This window comes from Oryctolagus cuniculus, chromosome 7 (genome assembly GCF_964237555.1).
Source record: "Oryctolagus cuniculus chromosome 7, mOryCun1.1, whole genome shotgun sequence".
In the NCBI taxonomy this organism is placed as follows: domain Eukaryota; kingdom Metazoa; phylum Chordata; class Mammalia; order Lagomorpha; family Leporidae; genus Oryctolagus; species Oryctolagus cuniculus.
Window position 1 is genome coordinate 60,410,922 of NC_091438.1, and position 27,699 is coordinate 60,438,620.

Genomic DNA, 27,699 nt, shown 5'->3' on the forward strand with positions numbered 1-27,699 from the left:
ATCACAGGCAAAGGCCCAGGCTTCGGAGGATGGCCACTCCTTGGTTTCCTGTCCACTTCCGGCAAGAGGGTCAGCCCTTAGGCCCTCTCACACACACTGCTGACTCCTTCCCCTGCCGGCCTCGCCCACTCCCCAGCCGGGGTCTGACCTGGACGGCAGGTTCAATGGTCAGGCAGAGTCTGCCTCGCAGGCCCCCTGGGGCCCTTGGAAGGAGCCCAACCAGCCATTTTTCCAGGCTGGGCTAGGCCGAGCTAGTGCAGGGCCCTGGCCAGGCCTGAGGTTTGGCTGCTTTTGTTAGAGTTTTCCAGTTAAACTGATATGCAGATGAAGTGTGTTGGTGACAATTCCCGGGGAAGTTCTGGTGACCAGACTGAAACTTGGAGAGAACCCTGCCTTCCCGCCTCCCCCAGCGGCGGCTGCCACCCACACCCCAAAAGCAACCTTCCCCATGACTCACACGTGGCAGCTTGTGCACTTCTTTTATTATTAAATATATAAGCAGCTTCCTATTCTTTTTAAATAGATATTTAAATGACTTTATATAAAATAATTCACCACTTCCAAGTATAAAAACGAAATCTCACAGTACGTGAGTGAATGTGCCCTTTTCGGCTTTCCTAGAGAAAAGAAGGGTCTCCCTGTGCAGGCAGCCCCCGGGAGACGCCACAGGCGGCTCTGGGGCCCCTCGGGCCTCCACAAAGAGCTTCTGCAATGGGTTGGATCTGCTCTTTGACTTCTAAAACACTGTATGTAGAAGGTGGATGGGAGTGAGGGGAGAAGTGTTGTCTTTTTTTTTGTTGTTGTTTATTTCCTTCCATTTTTAAATACATGCTTTCTAGCATGGAATCTGGAGTCTGTGACCAGAGGGGTGAGCCCTTCCTGAAAGTTCTCCAGTCCCCACCCTCAGCTGTCTGTCAGCCTCTGGACAGGGGGCGGGGCCAGCAGACCCTCACTTTTCTCAGGCAGGAAGCGAAGGGCGTGGTCTCTCAGTAGAGGACCTGGGGTGGCCAGGGAGGGGGGACACAGCAGCACAAAGGGACCAAGGGGCAACACACACAGCCCTTTTCCCCGCTGCCCAGGTCTCAGATGCCTGGATCTCCTGGTCCTCCTCCCGCTCTGTCTTGCCTGGCCAAGGGTGGAGTGGGAGGCGAGAGCCGGAGGGCATCTCTGCCTCCCGGGCTCAGGGAGGAAGGGGGCAGGAAGAGGGTAGGAGCTGGTGCCAGCAGCTGGGAGAGGAGTGAAGCCCAGTCCCAGGCACCTGCTGGCAGCCGGGGAGGGAGACTGGGCCAGGGCGGGGCCGGGCACAGGCCCCTCCCTCAGCCTCAGGGGCATACCTGTATTGCAAAGACCCATTTTCCGTCTGAGCTCACGCTGCGGCCTCCCTGCCTCCGTCCTCCCCTCCCCTTTCCCTTCCCCGAGTCACTTCCCTCTTGGGAATGTCAAAGTGCAAGATGCAGAAACCTGGACGAACAACACAGCCTAGAGACCGGCTCTGGCCGGTGGCCCGGGCAGTCCTCCCGCCCCGCCCCCGCCCCCACCCCACCCCCATCCCCACCCCAGGAGTCAAGTCAGGAGAAGGTCAGGGCCCAGGGGCTCCCTCGGTCACAGCAGCTGAAGCCAGCTCAGTGCAGGAAGCCGGGGAGAGGCGGGCACACAGGGAGGACGCGGGGTGCGTGCTGAGGGACGGCTGCGCAGGCTGATCAGCAGGCAGGCTCGGTATTCACAGTGCAACGGCTTCCTTCATGACGGGAGCCTCGGCCTGGCTTCCAGCAGAAGCTCCGGCAGGGGCTGGAGGCAAGGAGGGCAGAGGCCGGCGCCTGGTCCCTTTCTTGGCATTGTGAGCTGGATCAGGCAGGTCCTGAGGGCAGGGACGGCCCCTCCTCTCTGCCTGGCAACCAGCAGAGGGCACTGAGACGAGCAGAGGGTGTCGACCCTAGGGCCACCCGAGCTGGCAGCCTGCGGCCTCCTCTTCCCGTCCCTTGGATTGCACACCCTGACGGGAAACCAGGCCAATGTGGGCCCGCCCTGCCAATCATGGGCTCCTCTCTCCAGAGACAGGTCCCTGCCTGTCCCAAGGTGGGGATCTCGACACCAGGCGGGTCCTCTGGGTGCAGGGCTCTTCCTGTCCTCAGCGCCCACCCTGGGCTCCCACCTGCCACTGGCAGGTGGGAAGGGAGTGAGAGGAGGGCGCAGCTCCTGAGGGGCAAGCGAGGGTCCTGAGCCGGGCTTGCCCCCCATCCTCCAGTGCGTGGGAGCCTCCAGGGCCCCCCATAACTAGTGGCAGCAGGGGGGCAGCCCCCGGCTCTCGTTCAGTCGGTTGGCTGGCTGAGGATCTGAGGGTCGAGGCGCAGGGTCCCCAGCCTGGCTGTGCAGGTCCGGTCCTGGCAGGCTGGAGGTCTGACGGTGGGCAGGCCTCGCTCCTAGGAGGGTAGGCTGGGGAGGGCTGGTGGAGGCCGGCCCCATGGCGTCTCCTCCCTCAGACAGACTGTCGTGGGCGCCCAGCTGTAGGGGAGAGAAGGAAAGGCTGGTCAGCCGGGGGCAGGGGTGGGGGTAGCAGTGTGGGTAGGGTCCCTGGGGATGCCAGAGGGGAGGTGGGCGTTCCTGTGGGCTTCCTCCCGCCTTCCCAGCCACCCCAGACAGCACACGGGACCCGGCGGCTTTCCTTGGCAGCAGCCCCAGCCTCTGGCCAGGCTGGCCTCACCTCCTCCCTCCTCCTGGAGAGTCAGGGACCACAGGGGGTGGTCTGAGCAGGAGTGGGGATGGTGCCATTGCTCAGGCAGAGGGCTCTGACAGGAGGGATGACCTCCCCAGTGATGCTTGCTCACCCCCACTGAGAAGAGTGTCCTTTCACCCCCACCCCATGCGTGGCCGACAGGCAAACCAGACACTCAGCCAGAGCAACTGAAGATGAGGAATTTGGACCAGATAGGGAAAGTCTAGAGGCAGTGCCATGTGGCACGCTGACCCCTGAGCCACCCAGCCTCCTCCCGGATAGCCAAGGGACTGGCCTCTCGCACCACCCCTGGGAGTCAGGGCCCTCTCCTCTCCCCATCCTGCCCCCATCCTTGTCCCCTGGTCCAGCATCCTCAGAACGCTTTGTTCCCAGAGCAGAAATCCCCTGGACTCCATCCAACAGTTTGACTTTGGACCCTGTGTGAAGCCTCCCTCCCCACAGTCCATAGGCCTCACTGGCCAAGCCTGTGATGGCTAAGGACCGGAGATGGGGCCCCAGCCGCTGGCTCCCAGCCCATTCCCATGCTCTGAAGGGGAAGGAGTGGGGAACCATCAACTGGTTCTGAGCCAGGCAGGGCAAAGGCAAGCCACAGGCCTTCCAGGGCCATGGTGGGTGGAAGCACCAAGTGGGCAAGCCCCAGCCTGCTGCCCTATCTCCTGTTCCTTGGGGATAAGGTGCTGGTGTCTGAGTTTCTGGGGCCCTGAGTGCCCCTCTCAGCCCCTCTGCCCCCAGGTTTCCCTCTCCTCAGAGCAGCATCCACCTGTGGGCTAGTGCTCAAGCCCCTGAAGGTAACCAGCCAAGGGTCCTCTTTGGGGCTGAACCTCAGCCAGGGAGGCTCTGGATGTAGCCCCTGCCCTGGGCTGCCTCTGCAAGGGACACCTTGAAAGGGGGAAGAGAAGGGATTGGCTTGTGGTCTAGTAGGTAAAGCCTCCACCTGCAGTGCCGGCATCCCATATGGGTGCCAGTTCGAGTTCCAGCTGCTCCACTTCCCATCCAGCTCCCTGCTAATGGCCTGGGAAAGCGGTAGAGGATAGCCCAGGTACTTGGGCCCCTGCACCCCGTGCAGCCCCTGCTCCTGGCTTTGGATCAGCCTAGCACTGGTCATTTCTGCCATCTGAGGAGTGCAACCATTTTAGGAGTGGGTCAGCGAATGGAAGACCTCTTTCTCTCTCTCTGTAACTCTGCCTCTCAAATAAATAAATAAATCTAAAAAAAAAAAAAAAAAAAGAAAGAAAGAAAGAAAGAAAAAAGAAAGGGGGAACAGGAAAGCCCATCCTCTGACAAAGTGGATCCCAGCTCCGGGGTGTGGCTACTGCTTGCTCTTCTCCAAATAGGCTTCCTTGGTTTTAAGCATGTGCCAAATTCCCCATCTCCCCAGGATTGGCCCCTACCTGTCACCCTGCACATGGGGAGGCCCTAAGGCACCTGCTTGCATCTGACAAGGGGTGTGACTGGAAGCTTGAGTGGTCAGCCCAGCTAGCTGGCCAGGCAGCCTCTAAGCAAATCAGCCAGGCAACTGAACAGCGGGTCAGTTAGCCAGTCAGCTCACTGGTTACCAACTAGCTCATTCTCAGCTTGTTGGCTGATTAGGCAGGCAGTCAACCCAACCAGCTGGTCAGCCTGCCAGTCAGTTAGCTGGTTAACTGGTCAGGCAGAAGGCCAGCCAGTTAGAGACAAGCTGGTCAGGGTTGGTTGGCAGGTCAGCCCTGCGCTGCGGCCGGCCGGTCAACACGTAAATGTTTTTGGCAAGTGTGCAGAGCCCCGCTCTGTACCAGAACCCAGGAGAGCAAAAGAAATGCGGGAAGGAGGAGCACGACCCTGCCCTGAGGAGTTTATAATCCCCCCACCACGAAGACTGCGTGCATGCGCATAGAATGAGACTTTTTAAATGTGTAAAAACATCCAGCTATGTGCAGATTGATACAGTATTGACCAGGTACAAAAGAGCAGCAGGGAATGCAGGGTAGGAGCAGCCGAGGGTCTGGAGAAGACTTGGGAAGGCCCAGAGGGGCTGACAAGGGCTGGGGCTGGGGAGCCAGGGGCGAGGAGTCACCCGTCAATGTGGGTGGGGAGGGGACACAACTGGGAAGACTGTGAAGACGGAGGGATGGGGTTAGGAGTGAAAGCAACTTCAACAGGCTTGGCTGACGCGAGGTCTTAACAGGGGTCCGTGAGCACTTCTTGCACTTTGGTGAAACAAGTGACGCCGTCCACGTGAGGGTCAGAGAAGGTGTGCTGGACAGGGGCTTGTGGGAGATGGCAGCAGCAGTTTCCACAGGCCACAGGCTGGACGCTGCGGCTGTTCAGATAGCTAACGCTGCTCAGTGTGCACAGGTGGAAGAACACCGCCCCGATCAGGGAAGGGAAGAGTGCCACTGTGCTCCAAGCTGGTCGGACCACACCTGCAGGACTGTGTCTGGGGCAGGGCGCTACATTTTCAGAGGGACATTGACAAACGAGTGTGTCCAGGATGGTGAGGGGTCTGAAAACCATATCATATAGGGAGTGTTGGAGGGGCTTGGCCACATTTAGCAGGGAGAGTTCTCAAGGGCAGACACGGACGAACAGACTTTAACTATCTGAAAGTTTCATGAGCATGGGATGAGTGCGGGCTGGAGAAACCTGTTCTGCCCTGTGGGAGGAAAGCCTTTTTCCCAGCATCGTCTAAAGGTGCATGGGCTGTGGTTAGCAGGGGGCTTGCTTGGGAGTGGGAATACGTGGCAGGAAGCTGGCTGACTCCTGGTCAGGAATGCAGAGAGGGCTGGCCCCTTTGGAGTGGGTTGCTGGACCAAACGACCTCTGAGAGTCCATCTAACACTCAAGTTCTGTGGCACCATGATTCTAAGAGCAGGGAGCTGAGAATGGCTGAGGTGGGGGGTGGGGTGACTGAGGGAACCATCTGCCAAGAAGTGCACTCCGAGGGCAGCTACTGGACAGGCCAGGAAGTCCAGTTGGAAGTGGCTGGCCATGCAGGGCTGCTAAGAATTCCCAGGAGGCTGAAGGCCTTCATAAAAGCTGCGACTAGAGGAAAAGGATTTTGGTTGCTCTGGGAATGAAGGTGGCTGTCAGACCAGACTCCCAGTGCAGAGGTAGCAAGACCCAGCCTGCGTGGGTCTTGGGGGGAGATTGGAGAACTCAGAAAGGAGAGGCTTGGCTGGAACCAGGAATGGGTGGGCAAGGGGAGAGGCAAGCATCTGGGCCTCCGGGAAGTTGGTGGTGTCACCAACAGGTGAGAGCGACTGGAAGAGGGTGGAGCTCATTTTAAGGGGTGGAAAGAGATGAAGATCAGAATCTTACCTTTACAAAACTCCCTCTACACTGGCAAGTCCACCTGTCTGTCCTCATTCTGGGTCAGGAGGCTGCAGGCAGAGCACAGGGACGGCGTAAGACTTCAGTAGGAGCAGGGGAGTGAGGGGACCCCTAAGCCCGCTCCCCGCCAAACATACACACATACTCTAGCCCTCTCAGGCTTAGAGGATCCACAGCTGCCTAACTCCAGGAAGAGCTGGGGAGAAGCCCCGATGTCTAGAAAAGAGAGGATGCCTTTCCTCCTCTCCACCCTGCTGCCTGCAGCCCCACGTCCTCAGAGCAAGTGGGAGACACCCCCCACCCCGCCTTCCTCCAGAGGGGCGGAGGATCCCAGGCCAGCCCCCAGTTCTCACCTGCCCTCTGGCGGCGCCATGGGAGAATCCGTGGCTGGACTCTCTTGATGGCTCTGGGGACAGGAGACAGCAGGCTGAGTTGCTGGGAGGGGGAGGGACTGGCGCTCCAGCCCAGGCAGTGCTGCCCCGTGTGTTTAGGAGAGAGCTGCCAGCATCCCGCCACCGCCTCCACCCCCCTCCCTGGCCCCCGCTCCCCAGCAGTCAGCTGGGATCAGCTGGAGGGTGAGGCAGTTCCTAGGGCCTCTCTGCTGATGTTCCCGCTTGCTTCTCCCATGCAGGCTGTGTCCTCTCACTCCAGCTCTGCCAAGCTCCCTCACTCTTCTCCTTTACCCCTCTCCCCCAACTGCAATCTGCCTGTCACCCCACTGCGGGCCCAACAGCCTTCTCTCCCACTCCCTTCTACCCCAGCCCCTGCCCGCTGACCTTACGGCCTAGGCCTTCCTGATTCTGAAAGCAACTTCCACTGCAACCTGCCATCCTCTGCACCCAGTGAGCCCTGCATCTCAGCCCTCAGAACCCGGGCCCAACCGAAGCTGCCCTGCCAGAGGCCCCCTCCCTCCTGGGGCTCTTACCCGCCGCCTCCGCCTGTAGAACAGGAGACCCCCAACGGCCAACAAGACCAGGATGATGCTGGGCACCAGCAGGCGGAAGGCAAAGCCGGGCAGCAGGGGGTCAGAGGGTCCTGTGTGCTGCCTCTCATGGCCTGTGTCAGTCAAAGGAAGGGAATTAAAAGGAGCTAGGGCCTGGGCAGCCCCCTCGCTTGCACGCTCTGCACCATCCAGCTCTCTCAGGCTCCTCCGGTCCCTGGTGCTCCTTCTGCCCTCCAGCTCCCTGCGGAGTGCTAAGCCAGCCCATGGGTGGCTCCTGGGAAGCCTTGGCTGAGTGGCGGGCACGGTGAACTGGCTGGGGCCCTGGAGGCGTCGCAGCAAGGCCCCGAGAGAGCCTGGCTTCTGGTGGTTTGGAGGCAGGGCAGGTGGCCTGTGGGTCTTCTCAGGGCTGTGGCTCCAAACCAGGCCCTGGGGCCTCACTGAGCCCACCCTGGGTGGGGCGGTGCCGGTCGCAGCCTCTGCTGGCGCAGCAAGTGCTGAAGACGCTGTCAGGAGGTTGCTGGGTCTGGCGCCCTCGGCCTGGACGCTGTCCCCTTCCGGCCCAGGGACAGGGCCCTCGCCAGTGTTTCCAGAGGCCTCTTCCAGGGCCCAGAGAGTGTCCATGGCAGGGTCCAGAATGGCCTCCACCCCAGGTGTGGGGGCCCCGACGGCAGGGCGAGGCTGCAAGGAGCGGCCTGGGGGGCTGTCCTCCACGCCGGTGGTCTCTGGCGACTCAAGGCTCTGGCAGGTGCTCCTGGGTGGTCGCTGCTTGGCGCTGCCTGGGTCCACTGTGCCAGGGGCCTGCTCACCGGGCAAGAGGGGGTTGCCCTGTGTCCCCTCAGCGTCGGCCCAGGCCAAGCCAGCCATGGGGGCTGTAGAGGGGTCAAGGGGCTGGCGAGGGGAGGCCAGGTCACTGTTAGGGGTGGCTTTGGGGTACAGGCAGTTGCAATCAGGCTTGGTCACCACATCTGAAAGAACCACAGAGACAGGGAGAAAGACGGGGAGGAGATAGAGTCACCAGCCTCCAGCTCAGCTTTCCCAGAGGGGGCGGAGAGGGCCACATGGGATCGGGGTTCCCTCACCTCCTACCTCAGCCTGGGGGCTGAGGAGAGGACAGGACTGCAGCAGGTGCCCATGACATGGGGCTCAGGCAGGGAAGGTGCAATGTGCAGGGTCTCACCGGGGAAAGCAGAGAGCAGGGTTTAAAGACACAGCCCAGGGTTGGGGTGAGAAAGAACAGAGACAGTTGGCCCTGGGGTGCCTGCTGGCCAGAGGCCAAGCCAGGGTGAGCAGCAGCCAGGACAGGAGATTAAGACATCCTCAAGCCCCAAAGACACTGATTCATGCACAGCCTGAAGCCACACAGTACAACCACAGGCGGGGATGGTCTGGGCCTGGAATTGGCCAAGGCTTGTGGCCTTGGCATTGAAGCAGGGAGACTGGACTTGGCTGTTGATAGATGGCAGGGCCTCAGCCCCTGCCTTGGGGAGCAAGGTTGAATGTAGGATGCAGAGACGAGGACACGCAGGGCACACATGTATGCAGCTGAGCCAGCACTGAGAAGGTTTGACTGATGTTCAGACTTCAAATCCAGTCTTGGCCATTGAAGGGACACCCAAGGCATCCTGGGGACTTCTGGAACCAGGGCATGCTGGCGATTCATAGCACACTCCTGGAGCAGAGGCCCTGACTCCTAGGTGGGTGTCTGCTCTCTCCTCGGAGCCCCCACATGGCCAGCCAGTCTTCCATGCTAAGAGGATTCCTGAGAGGGTCCCTTTCCCACTCTTTAATCCCACAGCCGCCAGCATGAGCCTTCTTGGTGCCCCCACATGCAGACATATGGAAGTGTGCATGCACACACATGTCAGAAAAGACATGTGCTCAGGACTCCGAGATACATAAAGCCACACAGGTACACAAAACAAACACGCCTACACACACAGGAACACAAGTGGCATCCAGGCTGCCTCCCAGGGGATCCGTCCAGGCTGCCTCCCAGGGGATCCGTCCAGCCCGCCTCTCACCTTCCAATCCCACTGCATACATCTCCTCCCCCTCCGCTGCCCACTCGCTGGCCCCTCCTCTGCTTACCTTGGCTGGAGCATTTAGCAAAGCTGTTGTTGCAGTTCTTGCTGAAAATATTCCAGTCCTCTTTAAGGAGATTCTTTGTTTCGTTAAAGACATTCTTGATCTTCTCCAGCAACTGGAGTGGAGTCTCATAGAAAGTTCGGACACAGGTCTGGAAGCAGAGCAGGGGGCCGCTTGGTGAGCCATGACCATTGGCTCCATGTCTATCTCCTTTCTCAAATTCTCCTGACCTTTCTCACATCTGGCTTCTGCTTCCCTTCTGTGTCCTCTCTCCCCTCTCCTCTGGCTTGCAGCAGAACCGATTCTGAGATTGTGAGATATGTCATTTTCATGGATCCATTTAGTATATTTTTATATGCCAGGCTATGGTAAGTACCTGGGAATGGAGCAATGAAGGAGAAAGAGGCGGTTCCTGGTCTCTTTAGCCATTAAATCCAGCAGAGGGATTGGATTAAATACATTAATTACAATATAGTGAGTCAGTCCTATAAACGAGTGCTAAGTGATCTGATGCTGTGTAATAAAGGAACCAGCTGAGCTTTCCTGGAGAATTTCCCCAAGGAACCAACCAAAAGATGAGCAGGCATTCAGCAGGGAGGGGAGGGAGTCGGAGAGAACCACCCCGCGGTAAGAACACGTGATGCAGAGGTCCTAAGGCAGGGAAGAACAGGAAATGGCAAAGGGCAAAAAGCAGGCAGGAATGCCGCAGTTCTGCCATCTGGGGGAGAAGTGGCAGGAGAAGCAACTGGAGAGAGGTCTGCATGGATCCTGTTGGCCACAACAACTGCTACCCCATTGCAAGCATTGTTGGGGAGGTGGGCGGTGGGACCATAACATTGGAGGCTTAGAAAAATCGCCATGAGTGGCTGGAGAAGGTGACAGGCAGGCCTCAGGGTGTGTGGTCCCCCCACTAGCACCAGGGTGGGCTGTACTGGGCCATGAAGGCCTTGAGGGAATCCGATGTCCCTCTGGCCTGTGTACTGGGGACCTTTATAAATGCGAATGAGAAGAGACCTGGGCTCAGCCCTGCACTCACAGCCAGGCCACAGTGGCCCACAGAGCTGCCCCCTTTAGGGTTCCTTTCCCACGGTGGGGTGAACACAACAGCTCCAGGAAGCTCTCTCTTGGGGCTGGCATTGTGGTGCAGCAGGTAAAGCAGCCACCTGCGATGATGCTGGCATCCCATATGGGCGCCGGTTCGAGTCCCGGCTGCTCTACTTCCAATCCAGCTCCCTGCTAATGTCCTGGGAAAGCAGCAGAGGATGGCCTAAGTGCTTGGGCCCCTGAACTCATGTGGGAAACCCCGAAGAAGCTCCTGGTTCCTGGCTTCAGCCTGGCACAGCCTGGACCATTGTGGTCATCTGGGGAGTGAACCAGCGGATGCCAGATCTCTCTGTCTCTCTCTCTCTCTGTAACTCTGATGTTCAAATAGATAACAATGACAATAAAAGAATGGCAGCTCTCGATTCTCTCCTCCTAAACCTCAGAGAGTGGGGGCTGCTTCTTAAAGTGCAGGTTGGTAGGCCCACCCTCAACCCAGCGAATCAGCCTCTTTAAAGGGGCGTATCTTGGGAATCTGCATTGTAAGCAAGCTCTTCAAGTGATTGTTAGTGACCTTAATGGTTGCAAAACTTCAGGCTTAATACCTCCCTGATTAAACAATTTTTTCTTGACATAAAATGTCATAAAACTACAGACTTCACATCGCTCATGTTAGTTTTCCCTGCATGCTCCCTGCAGCTACCTCTCTCTCACACTGTCCCTTTTTGGAGCCAAGAACCTCCACTGGCTCTCCTGGCATTGACCTCACTCTGCTTCCGACAGTAGTCTTTGTGTCGCTGCTCTGACGGGGTCAGCCCTCCTCTAGCTGACTCCCCGACACTATTGGGAGAGAGCTGCCTGCACCTGCCAGGCTGACAGCCCCCAGGCTGCTCCCTGACACTGGCAGGCCCCCTCCTCTTCTGAATCTAATTGCTGGGGTTTCTCATCTCTGTCCCTACAACGCCACAAGGGGAAATAGCTGGGTGAAAAATGGAATTAAAAGATAACTTTATTTTGGTGCAAAAAATATTTAAATGTATACATGGTATTTTTTCATGAGATCCACTTTCTGTTTTTATTCTTTCAAAGATTTATTTTATTTGAAAGGCAGCATGACAGAGAGAGAGGGAGGGAGGAATGGAGTGAGTGTCTTCCATTTCCTGGCCCACTCTCCAAATGATAGCAACAGTCAGGTCTGGACCAGGCTGAAGCCAGGAGCCAGGAACTCCATGGGTGGCAGGTGCTCATATACGTGGGCCATTTTCTGCTGCCTTCCCAAACACATTGTCAGGAAATTGGAGAAAAAGCAGAGTAGCCAGGATTTGAACCAACACTTTGATATGGGATGCTGGCATCCTAGTAGCATCCTAGTTTAATCCACTGTGCCACAACGCCAGCCCCTCAGGGGCTGACATGCATTTTCTATGAGCTTTTTAATGCAAAACTATGCATGAGGTTTCAATTTTTTTGCACCCACATAAAATTATTTTTTTCTTAATTCATTTAATTTATTTGAAAGGCAGAGACAGAGCAACAGAGAGCTCTCTCCCATCTGCTGGTTCACTCCCTAAATACCAAGAACAGCCAAGGCTGGACCAGGCTTATGCTGAGAGCCCAGAACTCACTCTGGATCTTCATGTGGGTGGCAAAGATCCACCTACTTGAGCTATCACAGCTGCCTCCCAGGATGTATATTACCAGGCAGCTGGAATTGGGACAGCAATAGGAGTTGAGCCCAAGTACTCTGATACGGGATGTGAGCGACTCACCAGCTGTGCCAGCCACTCACCCCAAATTTCTCTTTTAATTCCATTTCCATGAGCTTTCAAAGCACTCATGTGCAATCACACTTTGCACTCCACCCTGCAGCACAACTCTCTAATCTGCTTCTCACCAGGCATACTCAGCCATCCTACATCTGCCAGCCCAACCTGTGCACTCAGCTACTGCACAAGCATCTCTGTCCACTGTGCCCCAAACTGAACTCCCACTCCTCCGCCAGAACCTGCTTTGCCCACTGAGGGCCCCATTTTGGCCTCACTGAAATACCCAGGTGCTCAAGACAAGAACCATCCTTGCCTCTTCCCTTCCCTCAGCTTCTCACTTCTACTGCATGCACCAAGTCCTCTCAGCTCAGTTGCAGCTCCACCACAGCTAGTCCACCTGTCTCCGCCTTCCCACGTCACCCTGGGCCAAGTCACAGGTATCTCCATTCCTGCTCCTTCCGCTCCAAGCTCCACACAGCAATCCCATCAGGCCCACCACGTATAGAAAGGGCCACTCACCTGCTCACAGCAGCTTCCCTGGACTTGAAGACCAAAGTCCCCCATCTTTGAGACCCTGAATGGTCTAGTTCCCTCCTCCTCTTCCTTCCCCATGCCTTGGCCAGGTTGACTCCCACTTTGTGTCCCTAAATGGGCACCTTCTTGTTTACCTCAGGGCTTTGTGCACTACCATCTCCTATTCTGGAATGTTCTGGAATGTTCTTCCATCCTTAATGCTTCCTAGCTGTTACTCATCTCAGGAGCTCAAATGAATATTTCCTACTCAGACGCCTGTGCCTTCTTCCCCTCCTGCACTTCTGTCAGCCCAGTGGTTCTCATTCACGGGTCACTCCCTGAGTTCCTGCAGCTCCTCCCTCCCTGGCTTCCTCTCTTAAGCACAGCAGTCTCTACTCACACACTCTGTGGGTCAACGCCCCGGCCATCACCCCCAGATGTGAGCTCCCTGGATGTGAGGACTTGTCTGCTTTCATCACAGCTGTTTCCCAGGGGCTAGAACCGTGCCTGGTACCCAGCAGGCACCCACCCGTGATCTGTCCAGTGAACAGACCTTGGAGATCGGAGTTCTATCAGGGGAGTCGTTTTGTTCCACAGCTGTCCACCTGCCTTGACTTGGAGCTCCACGTGGGCTCACAAGGACAGGGTCAAAGCCTAGCACAGCCTCCTGAAGAGAAAGCTCTGCCTGGAGGTGTGTGTGAGGGTGAGTGAGCCCCGTGCCCGTGGGCTGGCTGCCCCTGCCCTGCGCCCGGCACCCCTACCTTGTTGTCCTCTTCATGATCCTTGGTGAAGCAGCCCCTGAGCCTGAGCGAGAGTTCCTGGAGCTGCAGGATGGCCTTGGCATTGGGCGTGCTGTGCTTGAAGCGCAGGGTGTCCTCCATGATGTCTTCCACCAGGAAGAAGGCCTTCTTCAAGTAGCACACGGGATCCTTCTGAAAGGGAGCCAGGAGCCTCCTCAGCAGGCCAGCCACGCCCCATCCCAAGTGGACTGAGGGCGACAGCCCGCCCTACCCCTGCCCCCGAGGGAGGGGACACACTGCTGCAGGGACAAGGAGGATGCTGCCCTCCCTTGTCTTTCGTTCTCGCTCTTGGGGATCTAGCACTGTGGGAGCAATGGAGACGTGGATTGTGGTTAGGGACATCTGTGGGGTTCTGGAATCCCAGGCTTTCATCAGGGTAGATGTGCAGAGGGGCTGTGAGCTCCAGAGAACCCCCCACCCCCACCTTCTTTGCGTGCCTTCACTCATGTCCTTTACTGCATGGCCTTGTCAAATCCTCCAGGACACGGGGTTTCCAAGGCTACCCCAGGGCTCAGAGAACAACCCCAGTGTGAGAGGAAGCAGATTCTAGGCGTAGTGGCACCTTTGTGTGAGGTACAAGATGAACAGAACTAAGTGGTTCGGGGGCAGTTGGGAAGGCATGGCGGGCGTTGGGAAGAGCCTGTGCAAAAACAGGGAGGCAGGAAGGCACAGAGAACATGGTGGTGACACTGGGCTACAAAGCCCTTAGGGTCCTAACAGGTTTAAGGGAGGGAAGTGAAGGTAGCAGTTGGGGCTTGAGAGAGCTCCCCCTAGTGGAGAGACGATGGTGCACTGGAAGCAGGGAAATGGTTCAAACAAATGATTGGGGGGATGGAGGGTGGGGGGGGGGGAGGGCGGCACCCAGAGCTGCTGGGAGGCAGAACCGGCAGCACCTGGTGGCTGGCTGAGTGTGGGGCAGGAGGAAGGGTTAGACTGCTCTTCTGGCAGCTGATGTGTCTGCCGGATGGAGTCCATAAGAAAGGACTCAATCTGGAAGGTTGGCCTCGGACCCCAGAGCCCACCTGCGGGCGTTCCCATCAGGCCTCCGCCATTTACCAGCTGTGCTCCCCCATTCTCCGGGCGCATCGCAAACAATGCCAGTTTTAGTGGACCATTTAGCGGGTTTGAAGATCTATGTCAGAAAAGTGCCTGGCACCTAGTGAGCACTTGCTGTGTGCCAGGCCAGGAGAAGGGAACAGCAGGGAGCTTGAGTCCTGGCTCCTCCCCTGCCCTGACCCCCTAGACTTGAGCACCCAGGGGCACCTCACACCCTCATCCTGTCCAGCTCTAGGACTTCTTTGTCGGCACGTTCCCATGTGCACTCCACCATACATGGTGCACGCATGCCTGTCACTCACCAACTGCTCCTGGTCCACAAACTCAAAGGCAATGTGGCATGAGGTCTCCATTTGACTGTCAATCTGTAAAGAGAATGGGCCAGTGGTTGCAGGGAGTCTGTAACTCAACTGACCTTGCCTCAGAACAGGCAGCTAGTTTCTGGGGGGATCAGGATGCGACTTTCATCCACCTGCCACAGGTGGTAAGACAGAGCCAAAGCTAGAGGGAGGTTTGTGCCTTAGGCGTGCCTAGGGGAGAGCTGTAAAAGAACAAAAAATAGCTCCTGCCTCTACCTCCCGGGCTGTGGGACCAGCCAGTCTGTCTCTGGGAAGTAGTGGGCACCCTATCATGGCAGAAACTCAAGCAGAGACTGGGCAAGCGCTGGGGATTCAGGATCTGTAGGGGCTGGGGCTGGACACCTTTGATCCCACGAGCAGTGGTTCTGTGTCTGGAGCCTCAGAGAACGAGACGGCTCTTGGCCTACCTTGGATTACTGCAGTGGCTCCATGCAAAAGGACCAGTACAGGGATGGGGGGAGGCCAGAGGCCCAGCCTACAGGGCCCTGGAGCCAGCTTTAGCCTGTACTGTCTCACCCTGCCTGGCTGGCCAGAGGAAGCATACATTTCCCCCTGAGCCGGACAGCAGCCATGACAACAACCTGCTTCTGCCTGGCTGGACCACGTCTGGGGCTGTTGACGACTCCGCCAGCGCGATCAGAATGAGACATGGGCATCCCGGTCCCAGCGGCGAGAGCCAGGGACGTGAGGGTGGAGGGCTGGCAGTTAGGCAGGAGCCTGCCCTCCACCTCTGGGTGGGGCTGCAATGCCAGGCTGGCAGCATATCTGGGAGTCCAGGAGCTGGAGGCAACATCTGGGCCCAGCAGGCACACTGGGCTGGCTTCCCAGAGGAGGCTGCCCCTGAGGGAAAGCAGGCCTTGGAGCCTTTTCAGAGTCCACAGTGGACACTCCTGGGCAACCAGTAAGCCAGGGGAGTCGCAAAGGGCTGCAGAGTTGGGGACACTGAAGGGGATGGAGAGAAGGGGGACGGAGAGAAGACTCAGTGCAGCTGGCTGGGAGCCCTCTGTCCCGTGTCCCTCCCACTGCCCGTGCTCGCTGCCTCTTGCCTCAGGTTCCGCAGTGGGAGAAGGCAGGGTCAAGGCCCGGCTAGGCACTCACCAGCTGCTGTAGGGACTGCAGGTGCCCGTTCCCGATGATGTGGCTGCAGTGCTCAGACACCACCTCGGCGACACTCCTGCTCGCCAGGAGACAGGCCAGCAGCATCCAGGGGCCCAGCCATGTCTGAGACAGAGAGGGCGTCATTTCTCCTCGGCTTTCTCTCTCCCCAGTCACCCTCCTTCCCTGCTGAGGGCCGAGAAGCAAACACCTGAGACCTGCAATGCCTCAAGCTCTGGCCTGCACCCCAGGATGTGGCATTCCCCAAATCCACTCTTCCCAGGGTTTCCTAACAGTCACAGCACAAGCTCCCTCTCCAGCGGTTAACAACATAAATGTCACCTTCTCCAAGCAGCCGTCCCCAATAAACCCAAGGCAGCCTGCAGCATCAGCACTGAGCCAGGCAGCTTCTGCGCTGCCCTCAAGTTCACGTTCATGCACCGGCTTCTGCACGCAAGCCAGACACAAGTACCCCCGGGGCCTAGCCCTTCCTCCCACCTGGCTCCACACAGATCTGGCTCTGCCACTAGACGAACCAGGGGACCAAACTCAGTTTCACTGGGAACTCATCCCATGCCAGAGACCTCTTGGAGCCCAGCTGATGAATCAGAGGCAGCAGCACTAGCTCTGAGCCATCCCTGCTGGGCGTCTTCCTGGGGGAGTCCCAGCAGCCTCTGCAGTCAGCCAGCTCCTAGAGTGGCAGAGAAGTTTGCTCCCACTCTGAGCACCCACCTGGCCCAGCAGGTGCTCCGTCCCAGAGTGACGGCACCGGGTCCTGATGCTTTGTCTTTTCCCTTCCTTCCTCCTCACCAGCGTCCCCTCATCCCTCTCCCTGGTGCTAGGTCTCCCCATCCTAGGCTGGCAGCAGCAAAGCCCTGCACTTGCTTTCTTCAGCTAGAGGTTGCCTCTTGGGCGCTCCTGGGCCTCTTGGCGGCTGATGCTTGTGGGTTGCGGGCTGGCACTTTCCTGGGCTCTGGGCTTGGCCTCAGAGATGCAGATGATGAGACAAACACTGCACCTAAGGAACACACTGGGAAAGCTATGCAAATCAACAACAGCATGCTGATTTACACCTAACCAAAGCCCGGATGCTTGCCAGCTCTCACCACAGAGGCGGGGCAGCTCTGCACGAATGGCGGGCAGAGGGTGGGAAGGAGGGGCCCCGCTGAGGCCCTAGAAGCTGGGGAGGCAGACATTGATGGCAGGGGACGAAGGGGGCACACCATGGCCCAGTGCCATTCAGCACGGGGACTGTGAGGGGTCTGGCCTGGCCTGGGGGACAGAGACTGTCAAAGAGCAGGAGGACAGTCACGGGGAAGCAGGGACCTCAGGCTCTGGGACAATCGGGGAGGTAGCCTTGGGTGGGAGCAGCTGCCCAGACCATCAGGAAACCCGGGGTGGGAACCTGTTGGAGGGAACTGGCCACACAGAAGGTGTCTGGGCCCCAGGCTGCCTGCTGGTGAGACTCCGAGCCCCTGGTGTGAACGTTACACAAGAGCCCGCCACAGAAGGGGATGAGAGAAGACAGCCTCCCCTCAAGCACGTGGTGCCCAGCCAGGTGAGGCAGCGCTTCCTTCGCCTGGGGTGGCCTGGCTGGGGCACTTTGCACAGCCACCACACAGGGGGCTGACTGACTTTGCCCCTAGACCTGGAACCCCAGTTCTGCCTCTAGGGAGGACCCAGCTGGGTGCCCAAGGGTTAATCCTCCAAGCCTGCATCTGGCTGGGCAGGCTCCTGTCCTGCTTCCTTCTTCCTCCCTCCCACCAGTCTGGGCCTCTGCCTGTGGGAGCAGCACTGGGCAAAAATCAGAGAGATGCTGAGACGCTGGCTCAGCCCAGCTGTCCATCATTCGCCACCAGCCTGCTCCATCTCCGCCTTCAACAAAGGCTCAGGGGGACCCTTGGGCTGCTCCCGTCTAACCCCAGCGCCCTTCTCTCTCCTGTATTTTCTTTCTCTTTCCTCGAACTCTCACTTCCAGCCCCTTATTTTCGCCTTGTTGCTAACAGCCCATCCCTGTCCCTGTGCCCTCAATCGGGTGCTTCCTCCCCTGGAGATCCACTCCTCTCCCCATCTCACCCACCTGCAACCCTCTGCCCTCTAGGTGTTTGTCTGCTGTTTTTCCCAGGTCCCCACCACCACCACCACATCCGCAGGGCTCCTCAGAAGCCAGCCCATTAGGAGACCACTTATTGTTCTTGAGCAGGGGCCACACCAGCTTTCTAGGCGCTGCAGCAGCTGTTGCCATCGCAGGACAGGGGTCTCCTAAGCAGCCCTGGCTCGACAAAACCGAACTCCTTTCCACCTTCCTCTACCGACCTGAAGCTCAGCATCTCCCCAGCTGAGTTTGCAAGAAAGGGACTCAGGGCTAGCAGGAGACGCTGGTGCCTGCGCCCTAACTCCAGCAGCCCCCGCTTGGGGGCTGGAACAAGCAGCGGCTTGCCCATGCCCTTCCCTCCGCCAGCAGGTTGCCCAGCACAGGCCCTGACGCCCTGCAAGCTGGGTGACCCCAGAACTGTTCCATCCAGAAGTGCCCCTTCCCCAGCAGGACCTGGAAGCACACGCGTGGCCCCAAGAAGGTGCCCAGTGGGGAAGGCGCCAGGCTCGGCGCCCAGGCGCCCAGGCTGACAGGCGCCCCGGCTGACGCGGGGCCTCCGCCCCTGGCTGCAACCCCTCTCTCCCGCCTGTGGCTGGCTCAGCGTTCCCCTCCGCGCAATGGGGTGGGCAGCCTTCCCTGTGCCGGGAAAGCGCTGCAGCTTCGGCAGCAGCTGCAGGGCAGGCGGGGGCTCGCACGGTCCTTGCTCAAAGGGGGTCGGTCAGGAAATCCGAGCCCGCGCTCGCTGCCAGGGCGCCAGGACAGCTTTGAGCCCCGGGCTGGGGGCTCCGAGGGGCCCTCGCCCCTGGCCGGCCGGGCTCCGCGCCTCGGCCGCTGCTTACCGTGGGAGGGCAGCGCCCGGCGGCGCCCCGCGCGGTCATGCGGGCAGCTGGGTCCCGGCCGGGCGCGGCGGCCGCCCTCGCTCGCTCGCTCGCCGGCCGCTGCGGAGTGGGCTCCCTGGCCGAGGGCCGCGCAGCTGTCCGGGCTGTAGAGAGCGGCGGCGGCGCCGACAGGACCCAGGCGAACTTTCACTTTCCCCGGGCCGAACGTCGCTGGCCAGCCCCCGGCACAGCCTTTTAAGCGGCGGGCTCGTGGGGCATGTGGTTTATGGGAAATCAGCCTGGACAGGCGCCAGAGACACACACGCGCGCGCGCGCGCGCACACACACACACACACACACACACGGACACAGACACACACTCCCAAGGCCCACTGAGCCGCCTCCCCTCCCCCAGCCCGCCGGCCGGTCGCCCCGCTCGCTTGCTCGCTCGTTTGCTTCCCGGTCGCCTTCTGTTTTCTGTGCTCCACTCTGCAGGCTCCGCCGCCCACCTCACCCCGCCCTTCCTCGCGCCCTCGGCGCACAGCCTCTCCTCCTGTGCTCTCCACACCGATTCGGTGCTGTTACTCTTTTTCCAGCGCTTGTCCCAAGGGACTTTCCCTCTAGGCCTGGAAAAACCCCCTAGTCGGAACAGGAAATTGGCCGAGAGCAGAGACAGGCACTTGGGAGGGAGGACAAACCTGAAGACTGTCTCCCGCCTGGTGCTCGCGGCAGCCCCGCGTGGAGACAGCAGCTTTGCAGGCAGCCCCAGGCTTCCCATGCACCCCCAGCCTCTTGGCTTGGCTCCTTTTTTGGGGGCAGGAAGGCCAGTTACCTGTATCCTGTGACGGAGAGCTGCCAGCCTCTGCTTTAGATGCCAGGAGGCACTGCAGGCGCTTGACCGCAGACGATGTGAATGTTGGCCAGTGCCCATGCTCCCTCCTGGCCACCAAGCTCAGCTCGGATGGTAAAGGCCTGCACGGCCCGCACTCTTGGATTTTCCTGGATGCTTTTGGAAATGTACTCGCTGAGGTGGTTAGTCAATGAGGTCTGATTCCAGGAGCCTGTGAATTCTAACAACTTCAGGAGTCTTATCTTTCTTTAATTCATTACCATTCAATGCACTTCAATCCCTCTGTGAGGCCGCCCACCCCTACGCCCTGGGAAATACAGGATGTATGACCCAGTTGCCAAGAGGTGTCTTGCTCTGACACAGCCCTTGCTAAAGCCCAAGCAATAGTTTGATCCCTGCGGGCCTTTGCTCCAATGGCCCTCTGCTTGGAAGGCTCCTTTCACCACTTGTGCTTAAGGCAAAATCCTCAGCCCTTAAGGCATCTTCTGCCTGTAGAGGCTTGGGTGATTCTCCCAGCCAATCAAAGACTTCTCTTCCCATGCGTTTCCACCGGCCTTGGCTCATTCCTCCACAGTGGCCCTGGGAACTTGGTGGTCGTCCATTCCTGCTCCATATTTGGAAAGCATCGAAGGTGGCACTGATAACTATACTCTGCCCCTACACTGGACTAAGACTTCCTCCAGATGGTTCCCACGTTCGCTTAGTGCTAGCACATAGTAGGTGTGCAGTTCATTGTGGTTGGACTGAATGAGGCTGTTGGAAAATAACACATTCATTTAGCAGAGGTGCACTAAGTGCCTGCTGGGGACCGGGCCCGTGCTGGACCCAGGGGCATATGACGCTGGGCAGCCGGCCACGCTTGCTGCTGAGGTGGGCTTGCGACAGTCAGGAGCTTCCGAAGCCTGTAGGACAGAGCCAGAAGCCAGCCCGAGGGAAAAGGTCAAGGGGTGACGTTCTTTCAAACGGTCTGGTACAATCATCACTTAAAACAACATGTTGACACACAGTTCTTGGGACTGATAAGAGGGTGGGAAGTAATTGAGAAAGATAAGCCTGTAGCCGTGGTGAGAAGAGAAGCAAGTTCACTGGCCTCCTCCTTTACCAACTCAGCTCCGCCGCAGGCTCTCTGAGGCTGGGCTTAGAAGCCAGCTCTGCTCCTGGAAGAGGCCAGGCATCCTCCCTGTGGTCCTCAGTCCCCCTCCACTGGATTCCTTTACGCCCAACCCACCACTCCCAAGCTACTTGGTCTTGACAGCTCTGCCTGGCCATTTGCTGCCTACTTGGGACAACGCACTCTCCGCCCCTGTTGTGCAGGAAGCAGGATGTGAGTTTCTCGTTCTCTTCAAGGTGTTCTAAGGAGGCTGTACCAGGGGAGTGGTCAGCCCAGAGTCTGAAGGAGTGAGTGCCGCTGTTATACGTTTACAGCAACCACACCACCGCGGTGCTGTGAACTTGGCTGACACCAGCTTTCAGACCCAGCTCAGCCCCTCGGTTGCTGAGGCACTTTAGACAAATCCCTTAGCCCTTCTGAGCCTCTCTTTTTCTGATTTGTGCAATGATAATGATAAAGCCTTCCCCAGGGAGTGGTTGTGAGGTCACGAGCTGACACGCGGGAGTCCCCAGGGGGAGGGACAGCGCAGACTGGGTGCTGAGGTGTAAGAGTTCCTTGGAAGCATAGGCTGTGGCCCTTGGCGACGCTCTGCCTGCACAGTAGTGGAGAGCTGAGCCAAGGCCATGATAACCACGGCTGCAGCGGGCCTTGCGGCTGGCTATCTCATCTGTTCCCTTCAAAGGAGAGATCGTGGATCTGCCTGACCCTTGACAAGCAGGAGCACCAGCCATGGGGAAGTCGAGGTTGGCAGTGCTGAAGGCAAGACAGAGTGGCTGCCTCTGCCTGGCTGATTGGCGATCTGGGACGGCTGGTCCTAGCTGGCTCCCCGTGCCAAGCCAGCAGGATAGTGTCCATCTGTGTGTGGGTGCTTAGCTCTTCATATCCATGCATGCAGGCTGGCAGGTGGGTGCCCAGCCCCCCATATTGCCTCACACAAGGGAATGAATGGACCCAGCCAAGCTTAGCTACCTCCCCCAGAGTCGCACGTGGATTGGCAGAGCCTGGAGTGGGGCTGTCAGGAGCCAGAGGATCTGGGCTCAGCGTGCTCCCCAGAGTCAGGTCAGCTGCCGTCTCCCCGCTGACTACTGCTGGAGTCATGTCTGGAGCCAGGTCCTGGGGGAGACATAGAGGGATTTGGAGCCAGTCAAGATTTGGGCTTTTGATGATTTCCTAATGTAGCCTCATTCATAAAGCAGTGTTCAGCTCACCCCAGAGAAGGGCAGAAGGGAGAGGGACCCTGCTTGCCAGGGAAGGAGGAGAGAGACCGAGAAAGAAGTGGAGATGGATGGCGGGAAGTGGGAGGAGAGCCTCATCTGCTGCTTGTCAAAGTGTCATTTCCTTGAAGTGATTTGACAGGCAACCCCCCCCCCCCCACACACACACACTCAGACTTCTAGGGAACTGACTTCTGTCACAGAGGGCTGACTGCCTCCTCTCCTCCCTTTCTCTCTCGAGCTCCTTGCTTTTCCCCTTGCTCTTTTCCTCTTTTCTTTCTTTCCTCCTTTCTTTCTTTCTTCTCACACAGTGACCCCATGGCTCTCTAAGCAGCACACCAGGGTGGGCAGCAGCCTCGGAGGCCTGGGAGGCTGATGTGTGCTGAGACCCCTGGCTAAGCAGACTGAGGCACAAGAGACAGACCCTGGGCAACTCAATGCCCATCCTGCCCCACCCAGGTCTTTTGCACCCCAGGCTATGCTTTCAGTCATGTCTTCTCTCCTTTTCTTAGAAGTGAGCTTAGCTCCCGGGGTGGTGAGGTGGCCATCAAGAAGGGATTGTGGAACTGAGTTTTTTTTTTTTTTTTTCCATCCACTGGTTCACTCCTCAGATGGCTTCAATGGCCAGAGCTGCGCCAATCTGAAGCCAGGAGCTTCCTCTGGGTCTCCCACACAGGTGCAGGGGCCCAAGGACTTGGGCCATCTTCTATTGCTTTCCCAGGCCATAGCAGAGAGCTGGATCAGAAGAGGAGCAGCCGGGACGTGAACCAGCACCCATATGGGATGGCGGTACTGCAGACAGCAGCTTTACCCTCTATGCCACAGTGCCGGCCCCCTAAGTTTTTCCATCAGGTAAATGGGAACCTTAGCTCCCAGCCTGCTGGCCCTCAGGGCGACTGTGAGGAGGTTGTGCTTGGCCAGCTCCTTAAAGGGACCTTCCAAAAAGTTCATGGAAAATGTGTATGATGAAAAAAAAATTGTACGTGGATTTAAAATTTGCACCAAAATAAGCTTATCTTTCAAATCTGTGTTTCCACAAACTTTTTTAAAGATTTGATACTTTGGAAAACTACCATGTGTGTTGAGACTGCCCCTTGGCCTTGCCCCACTGCTGCAGCAACACCTGCTGGCCTCAGGGCTCCTGCGGTGCTGCCAGGAGGCCTGCCTGTGTCAGTGACACAGCTGTCTCCTGGGCTGAGCCTCCTGCCACTGCCAGGCTGGGCTCTGTCTCCTGCACCTGGGCAGGGCCAAGTCTCCTGCGTTACTCTCATACATCTAACCCAGAAAATAATAAATTTATCCACAGTGAAATTTGCCTTCTCAAGAGCCCTGTGTGCCCCTTAAAGCCACAACTCCTTGGGTGCGGATTCTGCTAGAATGCAAGTTCCTAACCTGCATGGGAAAGAGAATCAGACAGAACGATGTGTGTCTGCTGAGGGCTGGGGCCCAAGCCCTGCCCCAGGTCCCCTCCCCGGCCCTGGGCCTGCATCAGCAGGGAATGACCTGGAAGCAGGGAGAGAGCACATATGCCATCTGCAGCCACACAGTGAGCATTTCCAGTGCCTGCTGGGAGTCTGGCCTGTGCTGGTCCACAGTCTGGAGAATCTGCGGCCTCCCAGGCACTTACGTGTCAAGGGACAGTTTGCCGCGAGGGGTGAGTGCGGTGACAGAGAAGTGTCCCCCGGCCCTGAAGGTCCACAGTGGCTTGGTCTCTGAAGCCACTTGACAAAAGCCTGAAACCTGAAGCAGAGACGAGACTGAGCATGGGGAGGGTTCAGGCCCAGTTGCACGCAGCGAGAATTCCACCCCCACCCCCCGGGGCTGTCCCTTGCCTTGGCTGTCTGTGTTGGCTTGCTCAGCGCCACCGGGAGGCGTCCTTGTGTGGGCCTCAGGCTGGGTGGGGTGGGGAGAGGCGCGGAGCAGGAGTGTGTGTGTGTGGGAAGGGTTCGCCTCCCCAGGAGGGGACCCATGTGCGGCCTGGTGAGCCCCACTCCAGCCGGCAGATCACCTCCCTTCTGGGGGCTGGGGAGTGACGTCCCCCGGGGAGGAGGAGCGTGGCTGGGGAGCGACAACTCTGCCTCTCACACATTCTGGGACCCTGAGAAACGGAATTAACTTTTCTGTGCCTCGGGGTCCGCATCTTTCACGCAGAGATAATGACAGCAGCCCCCTTGCAGGGAGCAGGTGAGTCACAACGGGGAAGATGCCTAGGATTGCCTGGAACGGACAGAGGCGCCATCACCAAGGGGCCAGTGAGGCCAAGAGGGTGCTGCATCTGCTGTCCCCTGGCTCTGTGAAAGGAAGGCTCCAGGTTAAGCTGCTGCTTGCAACACCAGCATCCTTTATGAGCTTAGGTTCGACTCCCAGCTGCTCCACTTCTGATCCAGCTCCCTGCTAATGCACCTGGGAAAACAGTGGAAGATGGCGCAAGTGCTTGGGTCCCTGCTTGCACCCATGTGGAGAGACCAGGATGGAGCTCGGTGTTCCTGGCTTCAGCCTGGCCCAGCTCTGGACACTGTGGCCATTTGGAGAGTGAACCAGCAGATTGAAGCATTGAAGCTCTCTGTCTCTCCATCTCTCTGTCACTCTGCCTTTCAAATAAAAACAAAATGAAGGCTGTGGTGTGGCTGTGTGGAGGCCTCCTCTACCACATTGTAGCCGGCGAGAACAGAGATAGGGGAGGCAAATGGCCAAGCCTGGCTCCACTCAGGAAAGCCCCTTCTGAGTCCTGTCACGGGGGAGCCCCTCCTCCAGGGCCAGGAGGATGTGGCGGGTGGGCTAACTCCTGGAGCCAAGACACAGTCAGGCAGGGCCCCTGCTTGCCCTTCTGAGTCTGGAACGCTGGGAGCCGCAGACAGGAGCAGGGATGCAGCGTTCCCAGCACCTCCTCCCTTCCCCTCACCACAATTGGCCCACAGAAGCCACAGCCACCAATCAGTCCACTCGTTGGAGAGCTTCTGATTGTCCCGGCCCAGGCCTAGCTCTCCGCCCGCCCCCCGTTCCTAGAGCAACTGACCATCCTGCCTGAAGCAATCCGCTCTCCCTCCCAGGACAGGAGTCTGGGGCAGAGTCCAGACGAGGGCCACAGTGTCGCACACTGGCTCTTCGGGGCTGCTAGGGGAAAAGTCTGATCCCGGAATTCGAGGTCTCCAACACACTAGGGCCCAGCTCCGAGTCAGCGGCTGTGCACGGCCTGGGCCTCCCTGTGGGTCGCAGCAGAAGTGGCAGGAATGTACAGTCTGTACATTTCTAGATCCTGAACCCACCATTCACCAGCGGGAACCTCTGATGAAGTTGTGTGAACTCCTGTTTCCCTCCCTGTAGAATGGAGACGATGGTAATGTTGGCTTTGCACGGTCAGTGAAAGGATCCAGTTAGAACCTCCTGGAAAATCCTCTGTAACCCCGGACGACTCCTGCTAGTGTTGGACCTCAGCAGTGCAGGACTTTGAGTTTGAGATGGGAGAATCTGCGTTCAGAGAATCTACCCAGACCTGTGACGTTTCAGCTCTGAGAGATGAGGCAACGTTGGAACCTCTGTGGGGCCTGAGTTTCCTCATCTGCCTGTCTCAAAGTGTTGTCAAAGTCCACATGGACCAGGGCTTTGGCCTTGCAGTTGAGATGCCGGCCCGACTTGGATTTGTGCATTCAGTTCCTGGCTGTGGCTTCCTGCTAATGCAGATCCTAGGAGGCAGCCCTGATGGCTCAAGTGATTGAGTTCCTACCACCCACGTGGGAGATCTGGATTGAGTTCCTTGTCCCTGGCTTGGACTCTGCTGGCTCTGGTCCAGCCCTGGCCATCTCAAACATTTGGGGAATAAACCAGAGGATGCAAGCTTGCTCGCTCTCTCTCTCTCTCTCTCTCTCGCACTCTCGCACTCTCTGCTCTCTTTCTGTTTCTCTGACTTTCCAAATAGAAGGGGACGCTATATCTAACCAGGCCTTTGCTTCCGAGTTGTTGCCTGATGGCTGGGAGCCGCAGTTTGGCTTGGCGGTGGTGGGAGTGGTGGTATGCCCAGCAGAAACCCAGCGCAGCCTGGGTCCCACTCAGCTGTAGCTCCCCGTGCTGCAATCACTCAATAAATATTTGCTGATTGACTGAGCCTGATTGATCCCAACTCCACCCTCTCCCCACCCCTACTGGGCGGGGGCCATCTCTGCAGAGACGGAGCAGCCTCACTTCCAGCCCCACCTCCTCCCTCAACCCCCCACCTCCAGGTCACATAGTTGCTTCTCTTAAAGCTCATAAAGAACTATTTTATGGAACTGTGTTTTCACTTTCAAGAGAAGAGCGTCATGCCGAAGCTATTTTATTGTGCAGAAGGCCGGGGATCACAGAAATGTATTTTTAGAACACTGCAACAGAAGTCATTGCCCAGTTCTTCTTTGAATTTTAAAAATCAGATCACTGGGGTGGGAGCTGTTGCATAGCTGATAAAGCCGCCGCCTGCGGTGCAGGCATCCCATATGGGCGCCAGTTCAAGTCCCGGCTGCTCCACTTCCAATCCAGCTTCCTGCTAATGTGCCTGGGAAAGCAGTAGAAGATGGCCCAAGTCCTTGGGCCCCTGCACCCGCGTGGGAGACCCAGAAGAAGCTCCTGGCTCCTGGCTTCTACCAACGCAGCTCTAGCTGTTGCGGCCATCTGGGGAGTGAACTAGAGGATGCAAGACCTTTCTGTCTCTCTCTCTCTCTTGCTGCCTCTGCCTCTGCCTCTCTAACTCTGCCTTTCAAATACATCTTTAAGAAAAAAGTCAAATCTTGGAGCATGTGCCTACTTTTTCAAGCCAGTTGACAGGGTGTGGTGGGCTTAAAGCCGGGGGGTGGGGACCTGGATTGTGGCTGGGGTCGTCTTGGATGCTCCATGTGCCTGAGTTTCACCCTCTTTTTTAGGTAGGAGCCAGGACTCGAGGCAAACTGGACGTGTGCCTCTGGAGTGAGCAGCCCTTCTCCACAGAGCATGCAACTCATTCATTTAATGACCACTTACTGGGCACCTGTCCTTGACAGTGTCTGGGTATGTGAGCTAAAATCACTGACCCAGACCCATGCTCTCTCCAGAGTGCTCACAGTGTCACGGAGGACACACGTTTGTAGGCATGCTGCACCCATACCCTGCAACAGTGCTGGATGGGAGTTTGGAGTGGGAGGAGAGCCAGGGGAGTTCCTGGAGGAAGAGACCCTCCAGCTGCTTTGAGAACAAAAGTGCAACTGGTGCAGAAATGGGGAGGAGCATTTCAGAGAGGGGCGGCAGCGGGCACAGAGGTGTAGAGAAGCAGCTAGAAGCTGCGCTGGGCTCTGGGTGGTCTAATAGCTCTGGAACAACTGGAGCTGGGGAGAACGAAGTGGAGGAGGGGCCGGACCAGCCCCACTCGTCCTGTATGTCTTGTATTCTATGAGGCCTCTTAGGAGGCGCAGACTGGACCGCGCAGCCCTGTCCACAGGCAATGCAGCAAGAACGGAGACAGTGAGGGACTGCAGCACACCAATCAGTGAAAGGGAAGGGGCTCCGAGAACAGGAGGCCACTGAGGGAGCAGGGCCCTGGGGTCAGGCAGGGGCTGGGGCTCAGGAGACCAGCTGGGGGAGAGAATGAGGAAGGGCCAGAGCCAGGCGGGAGATTATCGAGCCCCCCAGCAGGGCGTGGGGACAACTGGGAGCCAGACTGCCGTGGCTCTGCCCCCAGGAGCTCTCGCTCTCAGCCCGGCCTGCTGCTGCTCGTCGCCGGCCTCCCATGTCTACTTTATGCAATCCTGCTCATGCCTAGGGCCCATCAGAGATGCCGCCTCCTCAGGAAGCCCTCCCTGCCGCTCCTGGGTCTGTCAGGGTGTGTGACCCCTCTGTGTGTGCGTTTCTTGCCCTTCCTCCCGTGAAACTCTGCGGGTAGAGGAAGCTTCTACATCCCCCAGAGCCCAT

At 58.1% G+C, this 27,699-nt stretch overlaps 1 protein-coding gene and 1 long non-coding RNA gene across 5 annotated transcripts in view; one reads left to right on the forward strand and one right to left on the reverse strand.

Moving 5' to 3' along the window:
• LOC138850581 (uncharacterized) overlaps positions 1-26,544 on the forward strand; it is a 95,280-nt gene extending 68,736 nt beyond the window's left edge. Inside the window, exon 2 of the long non-coding RNA XR_011390535.1 lies at positions 25,114-26,544. This is a non-coding gene — a long non-coding RNA (uncharacterized lncRNA). The remainder of the gene's footprint in view (positions 1-25,113) is intronic.
• On the reverse strand, positions 466-18,844 carry CSF1 (colony stimulating factor 1). 4 transcript variants are annotated; one of them, XM_051857408.2, is made up of 9 exons: positions 18,636-18,844; positions 15,705-15,887; positions 14,550-14,612; positions 13,153-13,323; positions 9,075-9,222; positions 6,969-7,951; positions 6,397-6,449; positions 6,032-6,093; positions 466-2,502 (listed from the first exon to the last, which is right to left on the reverse strand). In XM_051857408.2, the coding sequence occupies exons 1-8, from the start codon at positions 18,672-18,674 to the stop codon at positions 6,048-6,050; spliced, it is 1,686 nt and encodes a 561-aa protein (XP_051713368.2). In that variant the 5' UTR covers positions 18,675-18,844; the 3' UTR covers positions 466-2,502; positions 6,032-6,047. The 4 variants fall into 4 exon arrangements, with proteins under 4 accessions (XP_051713368.2, XP_051713370.2, XP_051713371.1 ...); XM_051857410.2 differs by having other exon boundaries at positions 15,705-15,827; positions 18,636-18,841; XM_051857411.2 differs by having other exon boundaries at positions 6,969-7,099; positions 15,705-15,827; positions 18,636-18,826.
• Positions 26,545-27,699: the final 1,155 nt, after the last annotated feature.

Coding starts and splice junctions, on each gene's coding strand:
- CSF1 (XM_051857407.2), bottom strand. CDS start 18,674: ATGACCGCGCGGGGCGCCGCCGGGCGCTGCCCTCCCACG. Junction 7,952..9,074: donor TGCTAAATGCTCCAGCCAAG/GTAAGCAGAGGA, acceptor TGGTTCTTTCAG/ATGTGGTGACCAAGCCTGAT. Junction 6,450..6,968: donor TCTACAGGCGGAGGCGGCGG/GTAAGAGCCCCA, acceptor TCCTGTCCCCAG/AGCCATCAAGAGAGTCCAGC.